Source organism: Zootermopsis nevadensis, unplaced genomic scaffold (assembly GCF_977971745.1).
Source record: "Zootermopsis nevadensis isolate Lab colony 2312 unplaced genomic scaffold, Znev_1.0 Znev_ptg000027l, whole genome shotgun sequence".
Classification (NCBI taxonomy): Eukaryota; Metazoa; Arthropoda; class Insecta; order Blattodea; family Termopsidae; genus Zootermopsis; species Zootermopsis nevadensis.
This window is the reverse complement of record NW_028259159.1, coordinates 219,495-245,915: the sequence shown is the minus strand read 5'-3', so window position 1 is coordinate 245,915 and position 26,421 is coordinate 219,495. Positions and strand designations below refer to the sequence as shown.

Below are 26,421 nucleotides of genomic sequence, written 5' to 3'. Positions count from 1 at the left end.
TAGAGAACAACCATCTTGAAGAGATGTTGTGGCTGTAGAGAATGGTGGCTTTCGAACAACACAAACGTGTCCTTTATATTTCGGAAGTCAAATGTGAATAACTATAAAGTGTAGTCTCACAGCCCTTCTGCTTTGTCTCTGGCGCTATAGGAACCGCTTTTGGTAGAGTGATGGACGAGTAGTTGTACCCTGTGTGCTTTGCTGGGTTATAGTAATCAGAAGAATTTTCTTGTCTCTGTGAAACAGGCAACTTAATACCTCTACTGGCATAAAATTTCGTCTTTCCATCGCCTGTGGTTTTTTTCGTAAGCCACTTTCTGTATACTTCATGCCTTCTCCGGCCATCTGTCTTCCGTGTAAACAGTAATCTTTTTAATTGCATTATCAGCCTTTTATTAACTTTTATTTCAGTATTAATTTATTTTTGTTCAACTGCGAGGTCTGACATTCTCGTTTCTGTAGCTTGTTTTGCTACCTTTGTCACTATTCCTGCGTATAAATGTCCCATCGCGCCATGTTTTGTGACAGGTTTAAGCAATATTTTTTATAATTTCAACTATGAAACCTGTACCGTTATTTTAACCAACATGTTTTTAAGTTAATACACTTCGTGATATCCTTATAGGCAGTCGTCTTGCCTGTCGGTAACAGTTAATTGTACAGCCTTCGTTGACGTTTGAGGTTCTCACGGCGGTGGGCATGGCGGTGTTGTTCTTCTGGATTTTGAATCCGTGTATACTCGTAGATGGGTACCAGGGTCTGGGGAATCGGGTAAGCCATAATACCGAACGGCAGAGTGGTTATAACTCCTTCGTATTCTGAAGATCCTGAGTTAAATTCTCGTCCCGTAAATCCTGTATTCAGTCTGAGGCTTCTAGTGGTTTTAATAATTTCTTACAGACAAATTCCGCGATAGTGCCTTAAATTACGCTACAATTATTTCTTTCTTTACCCCTTAAAATTATTATTCATTAATTTTGCTATTACACGACACAAGAAAGTCTGAGCTACTGACAGCGTCGTAAAATAATCCCAAGATAAATGAGTCATAGTGGCGGGAACAACACACGTGGCACTCAAGTCTAATATTAAGTGTTCCAGGGAAATAATATTAGGCCATAGTTATGGGCTATTAAAACCAAATGATCTGGTCCTTAACCATCGGCGAGTGGTTTTAGGTCTTATAATTTCTTATTTGTCACTGGAGTATCCTACATGTACGCTCATAAACTTGATGTCGTGCCTGTCTGGAAATAGCATTTCTGTCGTCTCAGATGTTGTTCTTATCTAGGGAGAAAGCACTGTTTTATAGTAGCAGACGTACATATTCCATGCAGTTTGTTGGGTGCCATATGCTGCTAGAATTTTCGTCCCAGAGGCATTCCTTCATATTGATTGACCTTGTTTTCTGTGTTCGGCTGTTACTGTAATTTTAGTTAGCAAATCCCTTGGCAATATTCCACTTAGCAGATAATAATAATAACAAATGGATGGCAAATACATTTTTAAATTGTTAGATGGACTTAACTACATGCCATGTCAGTATACCAGTAAAATGAGTATTTCATATCTAAAGTAACAGCGAGATTTCGATAAAATACGGCGTGGTATTCTGCACCTACAATGTTATAGCAAATTGTATACTGATCCACGCACATCCACTATTAACGACTAATTTTTAGGAAACTCACATTGAACTTCATATTTTTTTCTAAAAATACCTTATTATTTAAAATGGACATAGAATATTATCACATTATTTATAATATTTAGTGTAGACGTAAATATTTTTAAAAATGTACTCAAGAAAAATTTATGATCTTGTGAATTATAATATCTGCTCTACTTGTCGGTAATAAAAATGTATTTCTGTGTCGTGTAATGTCTACTGTTTATTATCACTGTCTACAATGAATGTTATATCTGCAATAAATCAATATAAAACCAGTCAGGGATTTAAAATAATAAACAATATATTTTAGTACCCACATTATTGTGTTTCTTTGAACGTGTTTGGCGGTCATTTCGATAATACTTTCTTTGTTTTGAACTGCATATTTTTTTAAATCCTTAGAAAGCATAACAATTACTACTTTGCGAAGGATGTGTCTTTTTTTGTTGTGTGAGAGTTACGGTTCTCATGGTGGCGAGTATCAAAACGTGTTACGGGTTGCTCCGTGATGGAGGCTGAAAATACCTCTGAAACGTCGGTAAACTTCTAACAGACTACCAGACTACAAGGCTCAGTAATCTCTATTCGTTTCAGTGATACTGTGAATGCGTGTTGATTGCTGCACGACTAAACCAGTCGTGTATCTGGTCATTTGCATGGGACTTAGAAATATCTTACATTCAGCTGTCTGTATTCTGGGCTTGCCTTCATTCTAGCCTGACACGAGTCTCATGTAAATGATGTTCCTTACTGCCTGGACGCAGATATTACAGTTGCAAGAATTAACATAAAATAACTGCAATGTTAAGAGTCCTAGTTCAGAAGCCAATAGTCGCTCAGGTAAAGAAATTCTCAATCTTTTAAGTAACATGATAGTTCACTACCGTGTTCACCGAAACCCGGTGCTGGTCTCTATCCTAAGCCAGGTGCACCGAGTTCACAACTTCAAACCATTTTCATTGATCCTTTTAATAGTATCCTCTCATCTATGGCGATTACAGATTGGGTCCCGCGGACTTCAGTCTTCAAACGTCCGTGGTCTCATTACGTCCCGCGATGAACGTACGTACTTTATTACCGTGCTCAGGCGTTGCTTATGATTCGTCATGCCATTCACACGCGATGAGAGAAGAAAACAAAAGCGAATAAACTAAATGTTTAATGAAAATGCGATCAACTAAGTAGGTTTGTGCGTTCTATGTATGAAAAGCACTGAATTAAAGTGTAACGCACAGAGACATTTCGGTCCTATGCGCTCCGAAGGGTTGCGAGCGCTCTTAAAAAGGAAAATAATACAAGTAGTCTTAATAAGTCTCAATTTATTGAGTTAGTTTTAATATGAATTATACTAATTTAAAATTATTCTAATTTTTTAGAATCACTCAGCCAGCATCCATCCGGTACTCTAAAAAGAGAAACACGTCTCTGCTGTTTTTATTTCACATTTTATAATTTTTGAGTAGGAATTAATGAGATCTGTGTCAGTAAAGTCAGTTGTCAAATGAAATATGTTACTCCTTTTCTGTCACATAACGAACTTGTTATAATGTTAATAGGAAGCATAGTAACGTAAATTATGAACCGGGATAGCTCAGTGACTAGCTACGGGCTGGACGGCCGGGTTTCGATCCCCGACGGGGGCAGAGGATTTTTCCTCTAGCCTCTGCGTCCAGACCGGCTGTGGGGCCCACCCAGCCTCCTCTACAATGGGTACCGGGGTCCTTTCCGGGGGGTAAAGCCGGCCAGGGCGTAATGCTGACCACTCACCCCCATCTAGTGCCGAGGTCAAGGAAGAGAGGAGCTATACTTCCACTCACCCCAAACGCCTACATGGCGTATAGTGGGACAAACTTTACTGTACTTTTATAGTAACGTAAATTTATACAGACAATTTCTTTCTTATTTATGTTTAGAGCGAACACTTCAGCACAGATGTATGAAACTCTCTTTATTACAACCCACAGCCTTTAATTACAGTTTGGGATACCCTGAATTCCAATAGGCTATATTGATTTGTTGTTGGTTCGATGGTCTCAAATTACGTACGGCATCGGGAAAATGGAACGGTTTTGAACCTGTGGCCTCAGGAAGGAGGTATCTCGGGTCAGCCGTCACTCCAGTTTCTCACGTTGCTATCTGTGCAGATTCTATTTGAAATTTTTACTTTTAGTGGGATACAATTTTAATCTTCTAGAGCATCGTTTATCAACCTATGATACGCGAAATAAGTAAGAAAATCAAAAGTTAATATTAACGTAAATAACAGTTTTCCCTGGATGCATTTGGTTAGTGGTGCATTAACTGTGTTAAATTATAATTAGTGGCACGCCAGCGAAAAAGGTTGAGAACCCCTGTTCTAGAGTATGTATGTGTCTTGCCGTGTTTGTATTCGTTCTACTAATTTCACCTTTGTCTCTGCTTGTAGGAGTGAAACTCATGACAAAAGGTAGTTGATGTAGTCGGGTCGTAAACAATCACGAGCTTCGCGGAATGTTTAAGGAATAAATTATTCTATGTTTAATTTTATATCATTACAGGTAACCAAGTTTATGCGGCTAATTAGTTATAATAAAAATCTGTATCAATTTCTTATATTGTCGAGGAGTGTTACATGGCTTGTACACGTATTGCTTCTTGATGATGATATCTTGTGAAGACTACAAAAAGGGCTTTCCTTAGGGCACATGACCTCTCCGGGCCAGGATTTCTGTGTGGGGGACGTAATAACATCACAATGTATGAAATATTTCGTGCATAGTGACACCGTAATCGCTCAGAAAGTCTAAATGTAACATAAAGCATATTAAAATATATTTATATTATTGTAATTACAGAACAGACAAAAAAAAGCTTACATGTTAACCTTAATTTTTTGTACAGAGTTGGTGGGGGGGGGGGGGATGACTGCTTCGCCCAACAACTCTCCAGGGACGGCTCTGAGCACATGTTATGAAGCACCTCATTAAGCACTTTTCTGTGGCATCTTATTACGTACTTGCCGCCTCCTAGGTCCAGATATTCTCTTCAGCGTCCTGTTCTCAAACTGTGTACTTCCCTTAAGAAAACAAGTCGAGATTCACAGTTATACAAAAGGACTTGTAAAATTAGGTTTAAACTTCACGTCTTCAGACACGACGTTGGAAGGTTAAAATTTTCGAACTGGATGTAGCACCGAATTTAATCTGGTAGTAATTATCCGTTAATACTTTCATTAGTCATTCCATGTTCATAGAAGGGCATCCGTTGTTCTTAAGCACTGACTGTACGTTCTCCTTATAGGTATGCGCTCTGTGTGTAACAGACTAAAGAGGAACTTCCCATAGTAGATAACATTTATCATAGTTTAGGAATAAAGGGGGACAGATCACAGTAGACAAAATGACTACACAAGAATTTTTCTGTGGCAATTATATTTTTGGAAATTATATGTTTCGACACACTTACTATCAACTTACAGCCTTTACACTTTATACATCATTTGCTAAGTGCGATTAATTTTGTATATAAACCTTATATGAGTTAGATTATGTTACTGCATCAAGTATTGGTCTGTTTATATTTTTAATTATTCTTTGTTCTGTTCACTGTTAAATTTCTATTGTTTCGTAAAGTGGTAAACATTATCACTTCAAGTATCAAATTTTGTATGTGATTGATGAGGAAGACAATATTTATATTTCTGTTCTATTTGTATTCCGACAAAGAATTTATTAAAGTTTCTCATCTCCACCGTCTGCACTACATGGCGCACTATCTTACTTATATTTGGTACAGTGCAAATTATGAAGCTCCAAATTATGCAGTTTTCTCTGGCCTCTTGACGCTTCATCCATATTAGGTCTAAATAATCTCCTAAGCACCCTATTCTCAAACAGCAAAGTCTCACATTCATACGAATAAATGAAATCTTGACAGGGCAAACATTATCAAGGCTGCGGCTTTAGTGGCTTTCCGCAGAAGTCCCCGATCAGTCTCGGGATAATACGTTCAAATAACTCGTAATCACGATTTTCCCCATTCTTTTGACTTCTCTCCAAGTGAACTTATGACAGTGTCACAGCAAGATGAAATAACACAGGAACGAAGCAATCAAAGTTACTGTAACAACTTTGCGGCAGGAGAACCCGAAGGGTCAACACTCCAATGTCCACACCGATCACTGGGCATGATCCTAAGCCACTTCCCTCCAGCTTCGGTTCTTGTGACGTGTCTCGAAGACCAACGCGAACAAACCAGCTAATCAAACATACCACCGCAGGGCTGATGGATGGGAGGGGACGCCGAACCACTGCGGTTGTCCAGAGCCCTCGTTTTGGAACAGAAAAGGGCCCCACACTCTTTGACGTTCGACGATGAAAGATGACATGAAGCGAAGGAAAATGTCAGGTTCGTTTCTAGGGTAACGGTACGTGATTTTGAATGAACCGTTTAATAATACAGATGACAGTAATCTCTCATTACATGCGGTTGTGTAGTTAAAGAATAATTTCAAAATGTAGGTAACAAAATACCCGAATTTGGACACGAGACAGCAGCAGTGAGGATAACGAGAGTGGAAAGATGTAGCCCTAGTCATGATCTTTACAAATACCTACTTATGCGATTTACATTAAATATTTGTGAATAGGATATGATTTGCGCCTGTGCTAATATTTTGTAGTCCATTGTATTATATAACGTAGTTTCATGTACATACAGTTTAGGAAGTCGGCTGTGCTGCTGTATTCAGATGATTGGATGTCATGTTGTGCTGACAGACTTTAAGATTAGTGTTAAGTTTGTAATCGGACCGGGGATCTTTTGAATACTCCAGCCACCACGTCGATATACCTCAGATAATGTGGGGCACAGTACTGATACAATGCTTTAGCCATTGTAACAAACCTTTAGAGAATCAGTAGGGTGTGTTGTGGCTTGTTGTTTACACAATGCCCATCAGCAGAGATACAGCACTGAATCGTTTAAATAAAAGTTACAATTTTATAATGGTTTATGTACAATATATTATGATATATATTCTTTGTACATTGAGCTGTTTTTGGTCATTATTTGTTTGCTGACATTAAGCAGTAAACGGATTTTTATTAACGAGTTTAATATTACTATTGTGTACTTCATACAACTGATGAAAATTTAATTATGTTATATGTAATAATATTGTTTTATATAGACATTTTATGGACGTTTTCACATTAAAATTACGAAGTTAAATAAAAATTAAATTCAGTTCTATTGACATTTAAAACATAGGACGTGAACATAATTGTTCTTTTTTTCAATTAAATTCGTCCAACGGTCAACACGGACTTTTATTCCATTAAAGGATAGACATATGTATATGGTCCATCGGTTGAATCTTAAGCCATCAATGGACCGTTCTTTTCCGTGAAGGAAGTTAATTTCAGATAGTGTTTGGTCAGTGCTCATTCGGTTGTCTCGTATACGATGATTAACCTCAACATGTTACAGTCGACGGCAACCAAGAACCCTCTTCTTCAACTTTCGTCCGCTCTTCTTTGAATCTTTCCTCCCATTCGTGAACTTCCGTCTTGTTAATACGCCTATCGCCAAGGTGACACTCTCTGAAAACAGGAATCGAATGAAAGAAAGTTCGTATTGTTCATATATATTATTTTTCAGTGCTGTCAACATTGTTCTTGAGGTATAATAAATTACTTTCCTTCATATGTACGACGACAACATCGAAACTCGATGGGACCAGTGTGACTAATAATGAAAGCGTTGGTCGTGTTGACAGAAACAAATAGACTTATAGTTATACAACCCTTCCAGACCAAAGTAATCAGAATAAGTGAATTTTTATGGAGCGATAGTTGTCTGAAGCACATATATATGTAGATAAGAAAATGTCATTTTTATTATTTTATTATTCTCCAACGTGTGCGATTTTATGGAAGAAATGTACCCTAAAAATGCGTACGTAGAAAGACATCTGCAAATTTGTACCCTGCGAAATACGAATGTCCTTGCATATGATATGACGAGATTAGTAGCTTACTGACACGCCCATTCGTGCTTGCAGGGTATAAAAAGGGTTATTTATACATTTGTAATGTTAAACAAGGAATTCCAGTTAATGTTACATCCAGGTAATGTAACTCTGTAATCCGAAAATGAAATGCGATGTTGTTCACGAGTTAGGTTTCTGGGCTAGTTCGTAGATGGTCATACGATCGAATCCCATTCGGCCATTGTTTTCCTTATCATTTACAGTAGTAAATATGTTACAAAATAAGAAAATGGCTGTCTTTTGTGATGTTGCGCCTTGTAGTCTGGTAGAAACTGATCGACGTCTCGTAGGTAGTTGCTGCTTCTGTCATCAGGGTGATCGCCCTGGTGACGGAGGCAGATCGCCACCTACGACGTGGCAATCACTGGGATTTTTGCTTCGAGTAAATCAAGTCCGCTTTCTTCCAGATACTTATCCAATCATCTTTCATGGTCATCTTCCTATCTCATTCAACGGTATAGAAACTCTGAAATTAAGAATTAATTAACGACTTCCTACAAGTATTTTATAATAACTCCTGACCTATTCTAGGCCACCTCGATTATTTAGATTTCCGTTTTCTGACTACAACGTTTTAAAGCTGACTGTAATATGGAGAAACTTTATTGTGGTTTAAGGACACTACCTGCGTTTTTTACCCATCCATGTAATCGGCTTCATGTGGGTGGCCTAATTGGAAGGAACAGTCCATAAGCTTTGTAGTCATTCTTGAATTATGTCTAAATGGATTGTAGACTGGAGACTGGAGGCCTGCATTGGCGTGGGCGAAGAGAACGCGTGGTCTTGATAGGACAAATGGTTTACCGCATCCTCGATTTTGATCTAAACTTATTGCTCTGCTTATGACGTCATGGAACATTAGTCTGCGATTATCTGTTCCGACAGGACGTCATTGCAATTAATTCGGCTTGTGCGTGGCGTGAATAGCATTCCATAGTGCTGTGAAGGGAATTTCAAAAAGTTGAGGGGGGGGGGGGATCTTACTGGTCCGGTGGCTTGGCATTTAACTCTAGATAATTTCTACCCCAAGACAAAACTCGATGTTGTAAAATCTTAGGTTGTCCACTTTATCCTGCATTTCACCTGTTCCTTCCAGGAATCTTTGCGCGTAATTGTTGTCCCACGTATGATGAATGGCGGTCCGTTCGAGTTCATGTAGATCTCCGAATTTGTGTGTAGTGATGATGGCTGTATTGTGGGTCTTTCCCCGTGCAGTCTGGTAGAATTTGTCCCGACGTTTCAGAGGTATCTTCTGTCACTAGACACCAACGTGGATATTATTTAGTGTCGACCTTTCATATCAAATTTAATCTAATTCCGTTCAAACTGAAATATAGGGAGGATAAGACGCAGACAATGATATACACACTATAGTTCAGCGTTCTGGATAAGAATTATTTTATTACGTTTGTTCATGTCGGACTGCTTCCTCTTTAGGACTGTCTGGTACATTCATAACAGAAGCCATTGGAAATCACAGACACACAAATAAAAATAACATCTTGTAAAGCAGCGTTTCAATACATCTCTTTCGATTGCATAGAGGAGGTTGTCTATGATCCACTATTCACTTAAAATTTCCTGGTGTTGATGTCTTTATCCCTAGCGAGCGATCTACATAAGTTTGCTACATCATTCCTATAAGGACGATGACAATAATAAATTATTCTCGGGCTATCAGATGTGTCATGTGGTTGAAAGGTGAAAAAAACAATATTTCAAGAACCATATTCGTGCTTGCACTCAGGGCACTGAAGACTTCTATTTTTTTTACCTTTCAGCCACCTGCCTGAGAAGAATTTATTATGTGTAATAAACTAATTTTATTTATATAATAAAGATTGAAAAAAATATTATTATTATTATTATTATTACTGTTGTTTACTTTAAAGCATAACAAGATAATTACAGTTTTATTTTAGGTTATATTGAACAGAATCAAAGTTGCTGGACTTACTAATTTTATGCTTCATAAATTTGACTGCTAGTTCAGTTTCAAGCGAAGTCCAGGTTAGATATTTTGCCCATTGGTGGCCACAAAGGATATTGCTTCTGGTATTTGTACGGAAATTGACATTCCTCGATTCAAATGAATGGTTCCTGACATTGGAATGGATGGTTTTAACTTTAAAACGCCTCTTCACTCCAAATGTAAAGAGAGTGGGACGACCCGTAACCACTTTACCACAATCCGACCACTGATTTCATTGACACACATTCTGTGTGGGATTGATGATTTCTCTGTTGTCACACTTCTAACGAATGCAGGACATATTGAACATAGGTTTTCTTAGATTTTTTTTACAAAAACCTTTAAAATATTAGTCTCAGACTTTAATCTCACAAATGGGAATCATCCTGAGATTTATATTGTTCGCTGGGAAAGTGGGAAGGTAACATAACTGGCAAAGTTCTAGGATAATAATAAAATTAATTAACTCTCAAATAAGAACTCCACCTCGTGATGTTAATGAGTTATGTCTTTTTCATTATATAAATTTGTATCTCCACATTTTTGTAAACCCTTACACGTTTTGTATGGGTGCGAAACATGGTCACTCACTCAGAGGGAGGAACACAGATTGCAGGTGTTTGAGAACAGGGTGTTGAGGAGGATATTTGGGCCTAAGAGGGAAGACGATGGAGCGTGGAAAAAACGGGATAATGATGAGCTTAAAAATCTGTACTCCTCCCCCAGTATTGTCAGGGTGATTAAGTCGAGAAGAATGAGATGGCCGGGGCATGTAGCGCGCATGGAGGGGACAAGAGGTGTGCACCGGGTACTGGTTGGGAAGCCTTAGGGGAAGAGACTACTGGGGAGACCTAGACGTAGATGGGAGGATAATCTCAGGCGGGATCTATGGGAGATAGGAGTTGAAGGAGACTGGATTTTGTTGGCCCAGGACAGGGACCGGTGGAGGGCTTTGGTTATTTCGGTGATGAACCTTCGGGTTCGGTAAGCCATCTAGTTAGTTTACACGTGTCATGGTTTTATTTAACGGTACTCTGTATATGTCAGACTATATAGCGTCGAATGATAGGATTGATGAGTAATGTATTGGAAAGAATGTGGAAGGAAGCTGTCATGACCTCATTTAAGATACCATACCGGTATTTGTCCAGAGGGACTGGCTCAGACAGGCTAACTAACCCAGGACCTTCCGAATTCGAAGCGAGAGCGCTAGTCACTCGACCTCTGTGTTTGGTCATTTGAAGGCAAAGTCTCAGGTATTAAAATTAAGGGTCTTTTATGTTGCTTTCACAATAAATTGAAGAGGATTCTGTTCTGGTCAGGTTCATAATTAAAAGACAATGAAATTTTCTAATCAACTGTGTCCATGTAATATCATCCGACCTTCTTATTAATCGTAATTCAGGTGAATCGTAAGACACCTGGATATCTGGAATTCAATTAAAGTTTAATTTTATTTCACAATGCGTTTTATCCTGCATAGACTTAGATACGCGCTGTAAAAACAAGAACAAAAAATTGATAGCGGTTTCGACGTAGCAGTCAAGAATTAATTACGGTTAAGCTGGCTTAGAGTGATAAGAGAAAATTGCAACTTTAGTAATTTGGAACTTGGAGGAGTATATGAAATGACGAAAGGCTTGTGTTCAATATTAAATCTTGTTATAAGTTGAAGGAAATAAAACTAGGTGTTATACGTGGATATATGGTATGATGATTATATACATGTTTTAGATGCATCATACTGCCAAGAAATTTAGTATAATCACTTTCCGTTCAGACAAGGAATTTAAACCAAATTGGGCAATAATGTAATAAATCAGACTTATTTATCTAAGATCCATCTTAACGATATCTCTGGATCTCGGTTTTTCAAGTGGACATTTTACAGTAGGTTTGACCACCAAAATTCTGTTTGCATTCACTACCCTTCAATTTAGCTGCGTGTGCAATCTATTGAAGACTTTTAGGTTTCACTATCCGAATATTAAGTCCTCCCAGGTGATGTGTAGAAATCAGGAACTGTCTCGATTTGTAATATTATATATTGATTATTTAATTCTTCCCAGGTCCATATATTATCTTGAACGATTTATTTAAATCGCTTGTTATTTCTTTTTTTCGGTTGCAAGATTCGTAATACGAAGGCCTGTTAACCATACGCCCAACTTCCAGAAGAAGGGAACAGCCTCTTGTCGATCTGTTGAAGGTCTTTGAAAAACATTTAGATGTTATACAAACATTTAGGAAATTTAAATACCTACAGGACCGCTATTTTTTTTTAAATTTCATGAATCCAATAACAAGGCATAGGCTGTTCAGTTTGCATCGTCCTGTTTTATACACTCAAATTATAATGAAACTTTTAATATTTCCTTTGGCCCCTGAAATACACCATATGAAGTCTGATACTTTCAATATTAGTTGATTTAAGATAGTTTAACGCAGTTATAGTAATATAAGTGTGTTAGAGGTTGGGAGATATGTACTTTCCCAGCAAATACAAGGATAACTTGTGGTAAGCATGGGCTCAGTTTGTGTTAAACCAAGCGGAGCACCCGTGTCCTTGCCCTAAGACATCAAGCCGAAATCCTTTGGCAGAGAACCCGCTTCATTTTCTGGAAACAAAGACAGCAAAGTACATTGCACCACAGTGTAAAGAATGGACACACAAGTTTCTGAGGTTTGGAACTTAGGTTGAAGCGTAACAGAAGTGGTGAGAGGAGGCATGAGAAAGATAATGCAAGTGTGAAAAATTTGTGAGCAAAGTTTCTGGTCTGGTATGCTGTGGACATGCAACTGCTTGCCCTGTGAAGCTCTTATATTGGCAGTAATTAATTGGCCCCTGTAATAAGAAAGACAAGTCGCTGATGTCCTATCCAAGTTGGCAGATTCCTTTCCGCATCCTGAGCTCATCCAATAAAAATCTTCCTCTCTTAAAGCTTTTATCGCCCTCAATACCGCTTTTGTTTTCCTGTCGCAACTTGCCGGAGTTAAATCCAATTAAATTTATACTCGGTTCAACAAAAGTGGAGCACAAGGAGTTCTATCGTAAGCTAGGTTTTACTTGGCCTTTGTCGGAAATTCCATGTTTATGTGACAAACAGCAATTTATATGTTATTACTGAAGTGCCACTGCGTCCAGATCGGCTCTGGGGCCACCCGTTTTCCTGTCCGGTAGGCACCGTGGCCCTCTCCCGGGGGTAAAACGCGGCCGGGGCATGACGCTGACCACTCACCCTTCTCTAGTGCCGAGGTTAAGAATGAGCACGAGTTATACCCCCTTCCCCCCCACCAAGCGACCTCAATGGCGTGTGGCAGGACAGCTTTACCCTTTTGTTGTCTCGTTGTTTCGCAGAATAGGTACGTATTTCATAAATTAACTGAACAGTTTAGGCGAAGTATGTAATGAGAAGAAAATTTTGCTCTGTAGTTAGTTACTTCATAAAATACGTAGTTAATTTACGAAGTAGTCAAAGCCTGTGATTACTAGGTCGGAGTTTTAGCGCCGCGTACATTCGACGATTGTAAATGGCGCCGAAACCCTGAAGAACATTGCCAGCAATATCTGTGAAGCTCGGAGATATTCTTCTTTGTTTTAAATGTACAAAAACGTAATTTTCAGGTGCGAAATTGCTTGAAATGTCCTACTGGTTGCCTGCCAACACTGGTTTCGTTGCTATAGAGTTCTAATCGATCAGTTCCTTGCAGTGCATATATAACTAATATGCTGACACAAACGTAGGAAGAACTTTGTGTTGGTTACTGAAGTTTGTGGAGGAAATAGTTGAGTGTCAGAAACAGAAAAGTTTGAAAGTGTGACAAATCTCGCCCCACATACAGTGACCTGAAGCATGAATGTAATTCCTCGTCTAGCATACCATCCCATCTATGCTTAGATCTCCCAAGTGATTTCTTTACCTGAGATTTTCCGACAGTAATTGTGAGTGCATTTATCATGTCCCAGCCGTGCTACATGTCACTTCCATCTTATTTCCCTAGACTTGTTCATGTTAATATTATTTAGTGTGGGGTGAATCTTATAAATATTTTCAATTGTGCAGATTTCTCCACCCTAAATCTATGAAGATTAATCATAATGAATGATACGTCTTGTATTTATGAGTTTTGTAAGATTTTCGATATTTGTAATGGTAAAAAGTTTTTGTTTTCTTTTTCATACGGACTGAATGTCATTTAGATGAGCTTCGGCTCCAAAGGGTTGAAACTGTTCCACATCACTCTTTCTTATTCATGTCTCCTGTCACTTGCATCTCTCTACAGTTAGGTTTGCATCGATAGAACAGCTTCAAGATTTAGTTTTCATGTATTATTTTTTAAAAGTTTCTGTAGTTTTTTCGATTATTGATTCGTGTTATTTCTAGCCCTTCTCTGTAATATTCATTATTTATATGATCCGTAATTCTTTTAACTTCTGACAGATGAAAAATGCATTTATACTGTTTCCGTTCTTCTTATGTTTCCTTTTTTAACGTCCAGCATTCTGATTCTTATAAACATATACACATAGACACTTCCTGTAAAATTTCAGTAACATTTTGTTTTTAATTTTCCTATTAATATTGTTTTATAGTTACATAAAACGCTTGAAACCATGCATACGAAATTTCATTTGGGAAACCTCATGAGCAGAGGTCACTCAGTAGAGAAATGTGTGTGTGAGTGGTCTAGTTTCAACTGACAGAGCGAACTGTGCAGTGGCGGGCTTAAACAAACACGTCCATTAACATTCTCGTTACGTGAAAGCAGGTAATTTATCAACCATCTCAATAACAATCGATATTTTAAGGCAGACGCTAGAGTATATCGTATTTTTATTGTGTGTGTTTCATTATTGATATGTTTCGGAGATTAAATATTCGAGTGGACGGACAGACCGACGAACATTACCGCCAATTATGCTTTAACTGTTTTTCCTGAGTGCTAAAATGCTTATTGTTGGCAATGACATGTAAAATTTATATGTATTGACTTGTTACAGTAAACTGTTATACAGTTTTGCGTAGGGCGAGATCGGTTAATTACCAACCTGCAGTCCTTGTTTGGGCAAGGCCGTGGTCTAGGCAACACGGAGTTTTCCCCCGGGGGCTTCCCCGGTTTCTCCGTGGCACCCCAACAATTACTCCATTCACACACAGAAGAAGGCAATGGCAAACCACTTCTGGATCATCTGCCAAGAACGTATATGAACAGGTCCCAGTCCGAGAAAAGGAAGGAAGGATCCTGTTCATATGGACCTGTCGCAAGACAGAACACTAAATAAATAAGTCCTGTTACAAAGCGTTCAGTCTGCTGTATAAAATATTACTCATGTAATCACGTAAAATGTTGATGGTAATAAGTATAGAACGTAAACATTTAAAATGAAGTGAAATATGCTGAGAGTGACATTTAAACATGTTCTGTGTGGTTATATTCCACGAAGAAATATTGTGACTTGGATGCTTAAATGTAAATAATGCCTTTCGTGGTATTAAAGGAGAACTACAGTAGAGAACCTGGGGATATGGAACCGTTCCGAACACGAAGTTTTCATTTCCAGGCGTAAGGTAAACGAAAACAAACATTATCCGTCCTCTGTCGTGATTTGTCTCCACTTACACACAAATAAAGATCACAGTCAGCGGATGCTGTTGCATGTCTTTCCAAAGCCTGATAATAATACTGCGAAACAGATAGAAGTTGTCGTTGCTGGGATTCTGGGTTGTAGTGCTATAACTCTGCCTGAAGATGGAGGCAATATACTCCACCGAAACGTTTGTACGAATCCACACAGCGTTTCAATTCAGAAAACTAACGTCGCTAACATTACGTTTTACTGCCATACTGAGACTCTTCTCATTGTTGTTTTCTGACGTGTTTAACGACGTTCACAGTCAGAGTTCACACCGTTACTAAATACAACGAAGTCTTCTCGATGGATCAGCAGTGTCGATACTCAAAAGTTTCGGAGATTTTAAACCTTGATATACTCAAATTTGCCGATTTCTTAAGGCCTGTCTAGGTTATTCTTCTGAAAAGCAAATTAAATGTTATTGTATAAACATATCACTTGGAAAGTCCCGAGTTCGAACCTCGGCCCGGGAACACGCTGTGAAAATTACATTTTTTCGTAATCCTCGTTAGTTTCTAGGTAAATGTTGGGACAGAAACTTAAATTAGTCCAATTCATTATTTGCGCTGAAGTTCTGACTCGCCCTTTAATAAACCATAAACAGAATAAAATAATATTTAAAATTTTATTGAACGCGCCACAATTATTACGTTGTTCGCACGTTTCCTAACTGAAAGTTGCAACAAATCTACTCTTAAGTTTGTCAAATGTTATTTAGACGAACTTCATGCTTCGTAGTGATGAGGTGTTTCTTGTTCCTGAGCCCTGAGACATTGTCTGCGCGCAGACATTGTGTGCTTGTTTGCCTCCACACACAGTCGCTACATTTGGCAAGCTCTGAGCCGTGTCTATTACTGTGTGCTTCACTTTCCTTCTGGCATCTGAATGAGCCCTTCAAGCGAAAGCCAATCGGAACTTGTCAGGAGGCAACAAGCCGTACTTATTGTTTCAAGGACCTTGTTCCGTCTTACAGCAAGAAACTGAGACCGGTGCACGCATGAATATTTGCTTTAGTGTATTCAGAGACCTGAAAATCGAATTGACATGTGGAACCTAAGTAATTGTATTTTATAATAAAAATACCGCTTGAAAAGGTATGTGGATTGTGCTGTATAAACAATAAAGCAACGAAGTAGAAATTATTATTTTAAATCTAAATGTAAAATGAGTTTTGAATTACCCCAATTTCAGGTACAAAGACTACATTAATCAACCCTTTAAGGCCGAAGCCAATATAAATAATATTTGAATATTAATTTTCTACCTGTGCGTCTCCAATGTAGAGATTATTTGGTTAGTTCTGTTTCAGGAAATAATCGTTGTTTGTTCTAAGAATCACGTGAATCGTATAATAAATGCAGAGTTATTGAACGTTAAACCAGGTGTTACCACTAAGCTTAAATGCTAATTTAAATTAACATAATACCATAACGAAGAACATATTCTTCAGATATAAATGCAGATTAAATTAAATATATGAGCATGTCTTGAATTAGGAACTTCCATTATGTTATAGAACGCAAAAATAAGATGTTTTAAAATGTAATTTGAAGAAATGTTCCTAAGAGAAATTGTGTGTACGTCAGAACGTCGGTCCCTAATAGTAAATGCGGATTATAAATAAATTCAGAAATATTTTTGTACTGTATTGTTGCTACGGACAACTGTTCTTCTGATTAAGGTGTTTCTTGGTCTACTTTAGTCATTTTAACAGTAAGCTAAAATATACCACTACCTCCGTCTTCAGCACCATTTTTAATTCGCCGCTCATAACGAAAACTACGAAAGAAATGTAACATACGTTTTGATAGTGTCATTTCAATCACACAAGATGTAAAACTTATTATGATATGAATCTGGTTTATAAAAACTGAATGTTTTATGTGAAGTTGATGTCGGTACTAAAGCAGCAGATAGTTCCTGTTATATCCCGACACACAGTTTCCACAAGTTCTTAGCCGTGCTTATGAAGTATTTGGGGGAAAATGTCTATATGTACAGACTGACAGACAAGGGTCTGTAAAGAATGTACTTTAAAACCTTTCCTTCCTGATTACTACAGTCTTCTTACTCCTTTTTCCTGCCTACTAGTTTTCTTCACCGTTGCCCAGGCAACCATGATCAGGGCAAGGAGAAATTCAATGGCCTTACGTAACTTTTATTTTCTTTTTTACAGCGGCGTTTTGTAAGGTAATAGAAATTCGCTGTCCCGTGTTTTCAGCAAATGAATTTAAAGAAAAAAAATTGTAATTTTCGATCGCCAACGCATGTCTTACAGACCGGTTGTCGCCATTGTTCTTTGCCTGCTGCAAGAAAGGTTCCAGGCGTAGAACTGAACTGCAGAGTTGCGTGCGTAGTCTTAAGAAAATAGAATCATATTTTGTCGTAAGTGTAGGGCGTTGTTTGGATTTACGTTATTCGAGAACGCTGTAATTATAACTTTTTAGTGTCGAACGGGATGTGGCGAAGGTTATGTACGTTGAATTGGAAGGAATTGGGGAGGATGCCGTAGTATTTAGTTCCAAGTCAAGTCTACTGTGTGGACAGGTAAAAATCAGTGATTTGAGTCATGCTTGGTGGGAGACTTTTCTGGAAACAGCCGCTTAGGAATCTGAGGAATTGTGTCATAATAAAAATCGATCTTTTACATGCGATGTGTTTAATTTAAGCGCATTGAGCTCTACAAACATTGTCTGCTGCCTGGCATTTCAGTCTTCAAGCTGTGTCAAAACGTTGTTTGTTAATTTGCGTTTTATTAGTGGCCGGACGGTTTGAGGTTTTGGTCTTGCGATGGGTCAACCTATCGTCAAAGGATTATTACCAAATGTCCAAACAAGCAACCCGCAAAAAAGTTTTCTAGGAAGGGTAAGATCTCAATCTTGCACTTCCTAGAAAAGGCTCTAAGGCAATCTAAGCAAATTAAGGTAGCAAGTTAATTGATTAATGTAAATTTCTTGGCCTTGGAGTAAATTTATTGTGCGCATTAGCTTAAGAAACTCTTTGTAGGCAATATGTAAACTTGTGTTGGGCTTATATTTGTTTGACTCGAGGCGTCGCTGTTCTGAAAAATGTCATCTTAATGTAATACTTGGATTTCGAGTCAATATGGCCAGTTTGAAGGGATGGAGCGGATATTTCTCATATTCAAATGAGCATCTGGCAAAGGAACAAATTTGATGCGGAGTTCAGAGGGAGGGCGAAATACTGGCTGTGGAAAACAGTGCGTTGTTTGAAATTATGAAAGTTTCTAACAACAGAACTAACAGTTTTATGGACATGGAAAAGCGAGATGGAATAAGGGACGTATGTGATGAATTCGTAGCACTGAGGCACTACAGTGAGGCTTGCGTGAACATTCCAAATCAACGTAGTGAGGCACAGGTCCGCTGGTTATTTGTTTTAATACATACGCGTAATTTATACGTATCAAAAATTTAAACTGCAAATAAAATGAACATGTAGAAAAATATGAAATACGCTATACAGATGCATATCGCAGTGTCTGCGCTGTCTGAGATGTAGGTCTTAGTTGTTCGAACACTATGGTCTAGAGTTCAAATACCACTTCAGCCTTGGATGTGTGTCTGCTGTTTCTGTGTTACGTTCCTTTGTAGGCAGAAGTCTTGTGGCTGTCTGACCCCCGTCCCGCGAGTCCTACTAAATATCCAAAGAGGCGTGAATAACTGGCAAATAGAAAGCCTAAGATCATAGTGGGCTCTGTAGTATCTTCGTAATAGCATACACGAATACTTTTAATAAATTGATTTTCGAGGTTCCAAAAGTCACACAACCCGAAGCTGAATGTCATGTTATTTAGTTATGATTTTGTTTACATTTTATATTTTATGTTCTTGGTATTCTTTCCATTATGTTCTGCGATATTTGTAAGAGGGAGTCAAAAGTTGGCATTTACGAATTCAACATCTGTAGAAATAACAAGGCGAAAGCATCAGAATTGATACGCTATACTGAGATATCCTGATGAGAGATATTTGAGGCTTCACGGCGGTGAGGGCGGCTTGTAGGTGGATGCAATATTTCGGACACAGTCTGTTTCTCCGTAACGTTTGTATCTGCCTACGACCTAACAAGGCTTCGAGGCCCAGAACAACTTGGACATATCGTAATAGTGTTTTGTTATTGCAGACGGAAGATCAGGATGAAGCTAAGTGTGTCCGCCTACAGGGCTCAGGCTTCTGCCCACAAGAAGATCCTGAACAGCAGCTATCAGATGTTGTTGAACTACGGGGCGACTTGCACCACCTCGCAGCCGCAGCATCCAGCACCTACACTGGGACTCCCCTCCGTTAAGGTAGGTAAGAAACAGTTTGCGTGGGTTTATATTCTGAGTGTCTTAGAGAAGATTTCTGTTGTCCATGTTTTCGAATTGCGATAATTTTTTGAATTTAGTTTCGGTTATTAATGACGATTGATGTCGAAAGATACGTAACGGGAAATGCTTTTGCAAGGATTGTTCACGTGAATAAAACGTGTGAATCACGTGACTCCGGTGTCATACGCAGATTAATGTTTATAGATATAGTTCGAGGTTAAGTCCGTAACGAGTCAGATTATACAACATATTTTTCGTTAATATGTAAAGAAGTTTGTTATCTCTTGAAATAGCCGCTACTGATGTGTGCACTTAGCCTCAGATGTGTTACATTCGTTCATGTTACCTGCCTGTTTCTGGTTCGTTCCTTAAGTATAAGATTAAGAAAAATGTAAGTTGAGGCTTCACATTTCGGATTACTATTCTTAAGGCTCAGCGTTTGTTTGAAATGTTCTTGTTGCTTACTGACTGCTGCAATTTTTACTCTGTCCGACGTTATGACTAACAAAGCACGCCTAAAAGTACAGGCCTTTGTAGACTCGATTTATCACCACAGCTTCGTAGATAGTTGCCTTAAGTCGTCAGGTTTATAGCATTGTACTCCCGACTTACAGTAGGCTTTTACGTTCATAACATCCCTATAATTTAACCCTCTGAAGCTGAGCGAAGGAGAGAAAGTGATGTTGAATAGTAAGAGACGTTGCTTTAAATAGGGATTAACATTCATTTTCGTCTGTGAATATTCTCAGGCAGTGCCCGCTCGTCATTTTGATAAAGGTATTTTGAAGAGGAGCTAAGGCGTTCAGAAGTGGAGACAGGAGAAAATTTGAACAGGGTTTTATTGCAGGCGATCGGAATTTTAATGTTACATGGTCGGGTTCTTTTGGGAATTGTGATATTCATATTAAGAGGGCTGCATGAGACGTTAAATTTGGGTACCAACTAAACATTTTCGCTAGTACCGAATAAAATCATGGTAAATCTTGTTCAAGTTGGCCTTCCGGTCGCATACTGACTTCAAGCGAGCCGCCCGGCATTCAATTCGTACCGCGAAGAAAACACAAAAATTTACCGTTAAAATTCTAGTTGTTTAATGCGGTTTAAGGAAGTAATCCCCATTTACGAAAATCACAAGTACAAAATTCGGAGTTGTTGTTAAAGTAGATAGTGCACACAGATAACCCTGGGCTTTGAAAGTGTGCGAACTAGTTCAAAAAGCCGTGCTGGAGTAGGAAGATATCAATCACGTAGCCGATCCGTAATTTATGTGTGCTGTGATCGATAAGCATCTCGTCTCCCTCTCAATACGAAAAAAGTCTCTCAAGAGCTCAGTTGTTCTCCTTCCGAACTGGATGTTATCGTAGCTGGTTAGCAGATAGTAACATGAAGACAACGAACGTCGCGTTTGAGTGGTTAACACTCCTGATTCGTTTTCAAGAGGTCCCGGCTGATCTGAGACATTTAGTGTTTTTCCTCAGCCCTTCAAGGGAAATATTAGAATTTTTGTATCACACCAAAATCCGTGTGTAACTAATCTAAATATTTCTTAAAATCAGTCTGAGTTTTATTATTTACAATAGCTATAGATTATAATTGTTAGAGTAAAATATTTTTGTCAACACAGAACTTGTTGTAATGGAACTTTTGTGATTTCGTCTGCTACTCGCAAATTTTATAAAGAATCGATACATTTCTCTAGACTTGCGAAGAGCTATGCCCGTATTTCGTGCAGGAAGTGAACACGCTTTTACCGTTTTAGACGAGAGACCGCAGCATTTGAGCAAAATTGTTTCAAGCCCTCGCACTCCTTTGACTTCTACTTAAATTATTACTACGGAGGTGCAATGGGATGTCGTAGTTTTTGTGATCTGTCTTTCCACTTCACACTTCTCTTCTCGAGCGTAATGTGATATTTCCATAGCATCTGAGAACAGAAAAAAGTTACTTTTTTATTACCTTAGTTACAAAAAGTTCATTGTTAGGATACTTTCCATATAAATTGATGAGAGACAAAAATTGTTTTAAAAAAGTTTTTACTTTTAAAACAAAGGCTGTGACACCTTCGTCAACTTGTTGAGTAAACTTTAATGACAAACTGGCATACAAAGTTTTAAATAAAATTTCTGCTGGATTTTAAAGTAATATATATTAGAAACCCTATGTGCGTGCGTGTCTTTTTTATCTGATCCGGTTGAAAACATAAAACAAAGCTTTATCGGTTTGTTCAGTGGTAACTACTGACCTGAAGATGGAAATAGCCAAGCCCCGAAACGTGGTGTAAATGCCTTAGACAATGGACAATGTTAAACGTAGTATTAGTGAAAGTGGACCCAGTTCTTGTTATGCAAAGTGATCTTGGGGAAGTAAGGCATCATGTGGCATTTTAGCAGTGTTTCAGACAATTCCCAGAGTAGCCTATATGGAAGGCGTAAATCGGAATACTAACTCCTCAAGCTCTACAAATGCAAAGACCCAAACAAGGATTAGCTGCTGAGGAGATGTTGAAAGCTAAGCAACTTCATTGATTTTATAGGGCTTTGGAAGGTTTTACATCTTATGTTGCTCTATGACATTACCTGTTCAGCGCGTCGTGTAAGTTCCTCGTTGTGGCGAAACTTATAGTTCTGAGTCTTAATTCAAAATGTGAAGAATGGCTAGAATATTAAGAAATATTTTTTACTGACATTATTTATTTTAGCGATTGATTTCTGGTGAAATACGTGGATAAATATGCAGAGGCAAACTTCATTACATGCAATGAACGCAAAGATCATGTCTTACTAAAACCATAGTCAAAAGGTTGCTGTAAATATCTGGTCACAACCGATTTGTTAGCGAAGCATGGAAATATTGCGTAGTGGGAATTAGTGTAAAGTATACCGTCGTATATTCTCGCAAGGTGAAGTAGTGTGTTGGGTTGGGGGAGGCTCTGATGTGGCATGCCAGAGATCAATAGTACGACATCATTAGCCAGCCCCAGAGGACTCAAGCCAGCAATGGAAGAAGTCTTCCTGGAAGTAAAAGAATTCAAAACCTAAGGTAGAACCATTCGTTGAAACTTTTCGCAACGAAGCGAGAAACTATAATTTTTGTAACGTTTGTTTGTTTCCTTGCTTGTTGTCTGTCTACTCTTCTGAGTTTTGTATAGAGAATTCCTGCTGTCTTAGTCATAAAAGTGTTGTGCGACTCCATTGAAAATTTGTAATAGAATTCAAATTCAAATTAAAATTTAAGTTCCCACCATACTAAAACGCTAATGTTATATTTGGAAGATGGACGCATGTTCCTCTGAAACATTGCAAAATGCTTACGAAACTACACGTTGTCACAACCTAGAAGACAACTATTTAAATTTAAATCACCGCCAAACCTTTAAGGTTTGTACCTCTCCCCCAAGCGCCTACATGACGTATACTGGGACAGCTTTACTTGTTTACTTTATTATTTCCTTATTTAACGGCTCTTTTGCAACACTAAGGCCTATTTGTTATACAAAATGGAATGACAGAATAATTTTCATTGATTTAAAGCACGTAAAATGAATTACTGGAATATGAGGAAAACCATGAACACCCTCGAACAGGATAGCTTCTCACCAGATACGAAATTTGAACCCGGAACCTCCCGGAAACGAAGTAGTGCTAATCAATACATTACGACGTACGTCAGCTATTATGGGAGGCTCTAGATAAAATATGAAAATTATTTCGATAAATAATATTAATTTGTCTTGACAGCAGAGATAGTTATTTCCTGACAAGAACTGTATGTGATAACGCGTTGTCATGTTGTGTGATAACTTGTTATTGTGGTAAGTTTCTCTGTAATAACGAAGAGATTTAGGATATGCAATTTACATTTTTCCTTTTTAATTTACGAGAACTACAGTAGAATCACGGCCTTTAACGTCTGTTATGTCGTAATCGTAAATTACATTTGATGCAGTTTTATTTCAGTAGTGATTCAGCGGGTAATGAAACAAAAGACGATATTTGACAGCTTCGTCTTTGTATTTACACAGCGATGTATTTTTCGTACTTCAGGTTCATTTTTATTATTTGGGTAAATAATGCCCTCGACTTATGAATTCAGTTCGCAACACAATACATACCTTAATCTCTTGGAAGCAGTGTGACGTTAATAGAATCGGTAGCACTGGATATTACATAGTGGTGTTTCGACCAATCAGCTCATGACACACCAATTTCTGACAAATGACTGAGACATTTTGTATTGTATGAACCAACACTTTCAGGCGTAACACTCTCCTAACCGATTATTTGTAAGATGTTACTTATTTTCAAATAATTATTTTCAAACAAATGACAAGTGTAGATTTGTAGAGAAAATTGTGGAATATAGAACATTTTCGGTACTATTATCGTATCTTATAAAACAGACTGAAAGTACACAACTTTGAATTAAGGAGAAACTCACTGTTGTGCAGCGTAATATAAAACGTTATTTCTATGAAGTATTAATATAATTTGTAAATTTAATTATTAAACTTTATATTCAATTACAGACTATGGCAGATTTGTCTATGAATAAAATATTTGAGAATTTTGGGCTCTTCGTAAGGAGTCACTTCAACCGCAAAAATTTATATCATTTTTTTCATTATATTACAAACCGAACTCTTGAATTAAAATTTCAGTCAACATATAAATGTCTTTCTCCACATCGATATTCATAATGGCTTGAATGCCATTATAGACGTATATTGCAGAACGAAGCATTGCCAAAGGAGGCGTGAGGTTTCACGCCGAAATAATTAAAGTGAGCTTCATGCCATATCACAATGTAGGTCACAGTACAAGGATTACAAAAATAAATGGTTGTGTGCTTTCGAATATAAACTTTCCAATGAATTTTAATTGTCATTCTTCTTTGTCCTTTTAAATGTTGTTCAAGGCGTGACAAAATTAATGTTTGGCGAGTAAAATGCCTTTTCAAATTGAGTTGGCCTATAATGTTACCAACTTTGGGACACAAAGTTGACTGCCTCTATCTTAAGGCCTGGCTTCAGTCCTGGATACTGAGGTAATAAATCCCTCGAAGCCTTAGTTATGAACGTAAAGTTGAGACGGCGTTGCGACCTGAAAGATAAACCCTTGACATAGTTCATTCCGAAGGTTTTGACGATGGCGGAATAGGATGGAAAAGGCACCAAAAAAATCCAGATTAACATATTTACTAAGTATTACAAAGGCGACCTATAATACAAATTCATTCTAAGTTCACAACTAATACGACACTTAATGCAACAAAATTAGTGTGGCAGAGGATTTTATACAGACAACCCAAAAGCAATCACGTGTTTTGGTAAAGAATGAAATCAGAACAAGATCCACCTCCATCTTTTAGGCTCTCTTGGTTTTCCCCGTGACACTCGAGCCAATGCCACACTTTCCGCTAGGCCGCTGCCCAAGCCGGTTGCGCAAACGTTGTGAGGGTGTGATCATGCATTCACGAGCATAACGTTTGTTCATTAATGAACATTAATCAGCAGTGAAGTCGTTTGTTTCTGTTCATGAAGCATTTAGCAACGCGTGTCCTGACAAGGTAGTAGCAAATAGGACGAAATTACAGGACATGAGAAGTGTCTTTCTGTCACAAGTGCTCAACGAACGACAAAACAGCTGATCTTTTTCAATCAGCGTATACGCTGCAGCGATGTGATAGGGTTGTAGTAATTTAGTTTGGCCATTTGTGCGTCTTGGGAAGTAGCCAGGGTTTCGCTTCAAATGGAACATCTTATAGTAGCTGAGAGTAGCTAACTGACGGCCGTGCTCTGAAAGGAAGGAAGCGGCCATTGACAAATTTTAAGCTTCATTTGGTACCCTGTCCTGCTTTTATATATCTTAGTGCTTCTTTCTGAGTGGAATAAGAATGGCCTGTCTGGGTGGAAAGAAATTGACAACCCTGAAATTTGTAAAAGAGTAGTATCTCAGATTTTTTCTGCTTAACCGGATTATCCAAAAAGGAAGTACGTGTAAACTAGGAATAAGTCAAAGGTACAACTAAAAAGGACTGTCTTATAGAATGTTGAACCACTTATTCTGGTAGATATTAACCGACGTTTCAGAGGAGCCTCTGTCACCAGTGAAATGAGTTAGTCAGAAACACGGAAATTGGGTTAGATGCAGCATCAGGTTAGGCTCATATTTACGGCGCGTGGCTTACTTATAGCCCTGATGATGGTAGCAGTAAGCTTCTCTGAAGAATAACAAGTATATTTTTACCACTCGGTTTAGGAAGTTAAAATTATAATTTTTGTATGCCAGCAGTAGCTACCAGCTTCTTGAAAAGGAGTGGCGAAAGAATTTAATTTTTAAACCGAACGCTTCTAAATTAAGAAACTTTTCGGCTAATGTCACTTGACACAGGGTTCATAACTGTTTCTGCAATAAACTTTTTTGACACCTGAAGTCAGAGGATAAATAGAAAGGTCGCAGTCAAATTTTTACTTCTAATAACATTTCGTATAAAATTCTCGTGGATGTTAAGTTTATATTAGCCACAGGATGCTTTAAAATCGTTTTTCATTTCTTTCGCATCGTCGTAAGTAACGTCATTCTCCCCTGCCCTGAACTAACAGCAGATGTTCGCTGGTCTAGAACCATTTTAGAAATTCCCATTCACTTTTCTCACGCAATCAGTGTTTCGGTTTCTTTTTTCCGGAGATGAAAGACAACTTTTGTGTGTGATAATAAACCAGTACACTGTTAATTCATCATCCATTCATTCATTCATTCATTCCAAACATGCAGTCGGA

General features: G+C 38.1%; 1 protein-coding gene across 12 annotated transcripts in view; it reads left to right on the top strand.

Annotated features, from left to right (window-relative positions):
* The window catches only part of LOC110836502 (Cyclic nucleotide-gated ion channel-like), a 232,959-nt gene that overhangs the window by 17,204 nt on the left and 189,334 nt on the right, over nt 1-26,421 (top strand). For all 12 annotated transcript variants that reach the window (XR_002545321.2, XR_002545320.2, XM_022077758.2 and 9 more), the window contains one exon: nt 19,457-19,622. Coding sequence is in view for 10 of the 12 variants with exons in the window: in XM_022077758.2 (XP_021933450.2) it covers nt 19,457-19,622 (166 nt within the window). In the remaining 2 variants the exon portion in view is untranslated. The remainder of the gene's footprint in view (nt 1-19,456; nt 19,623-26,421) is intronic.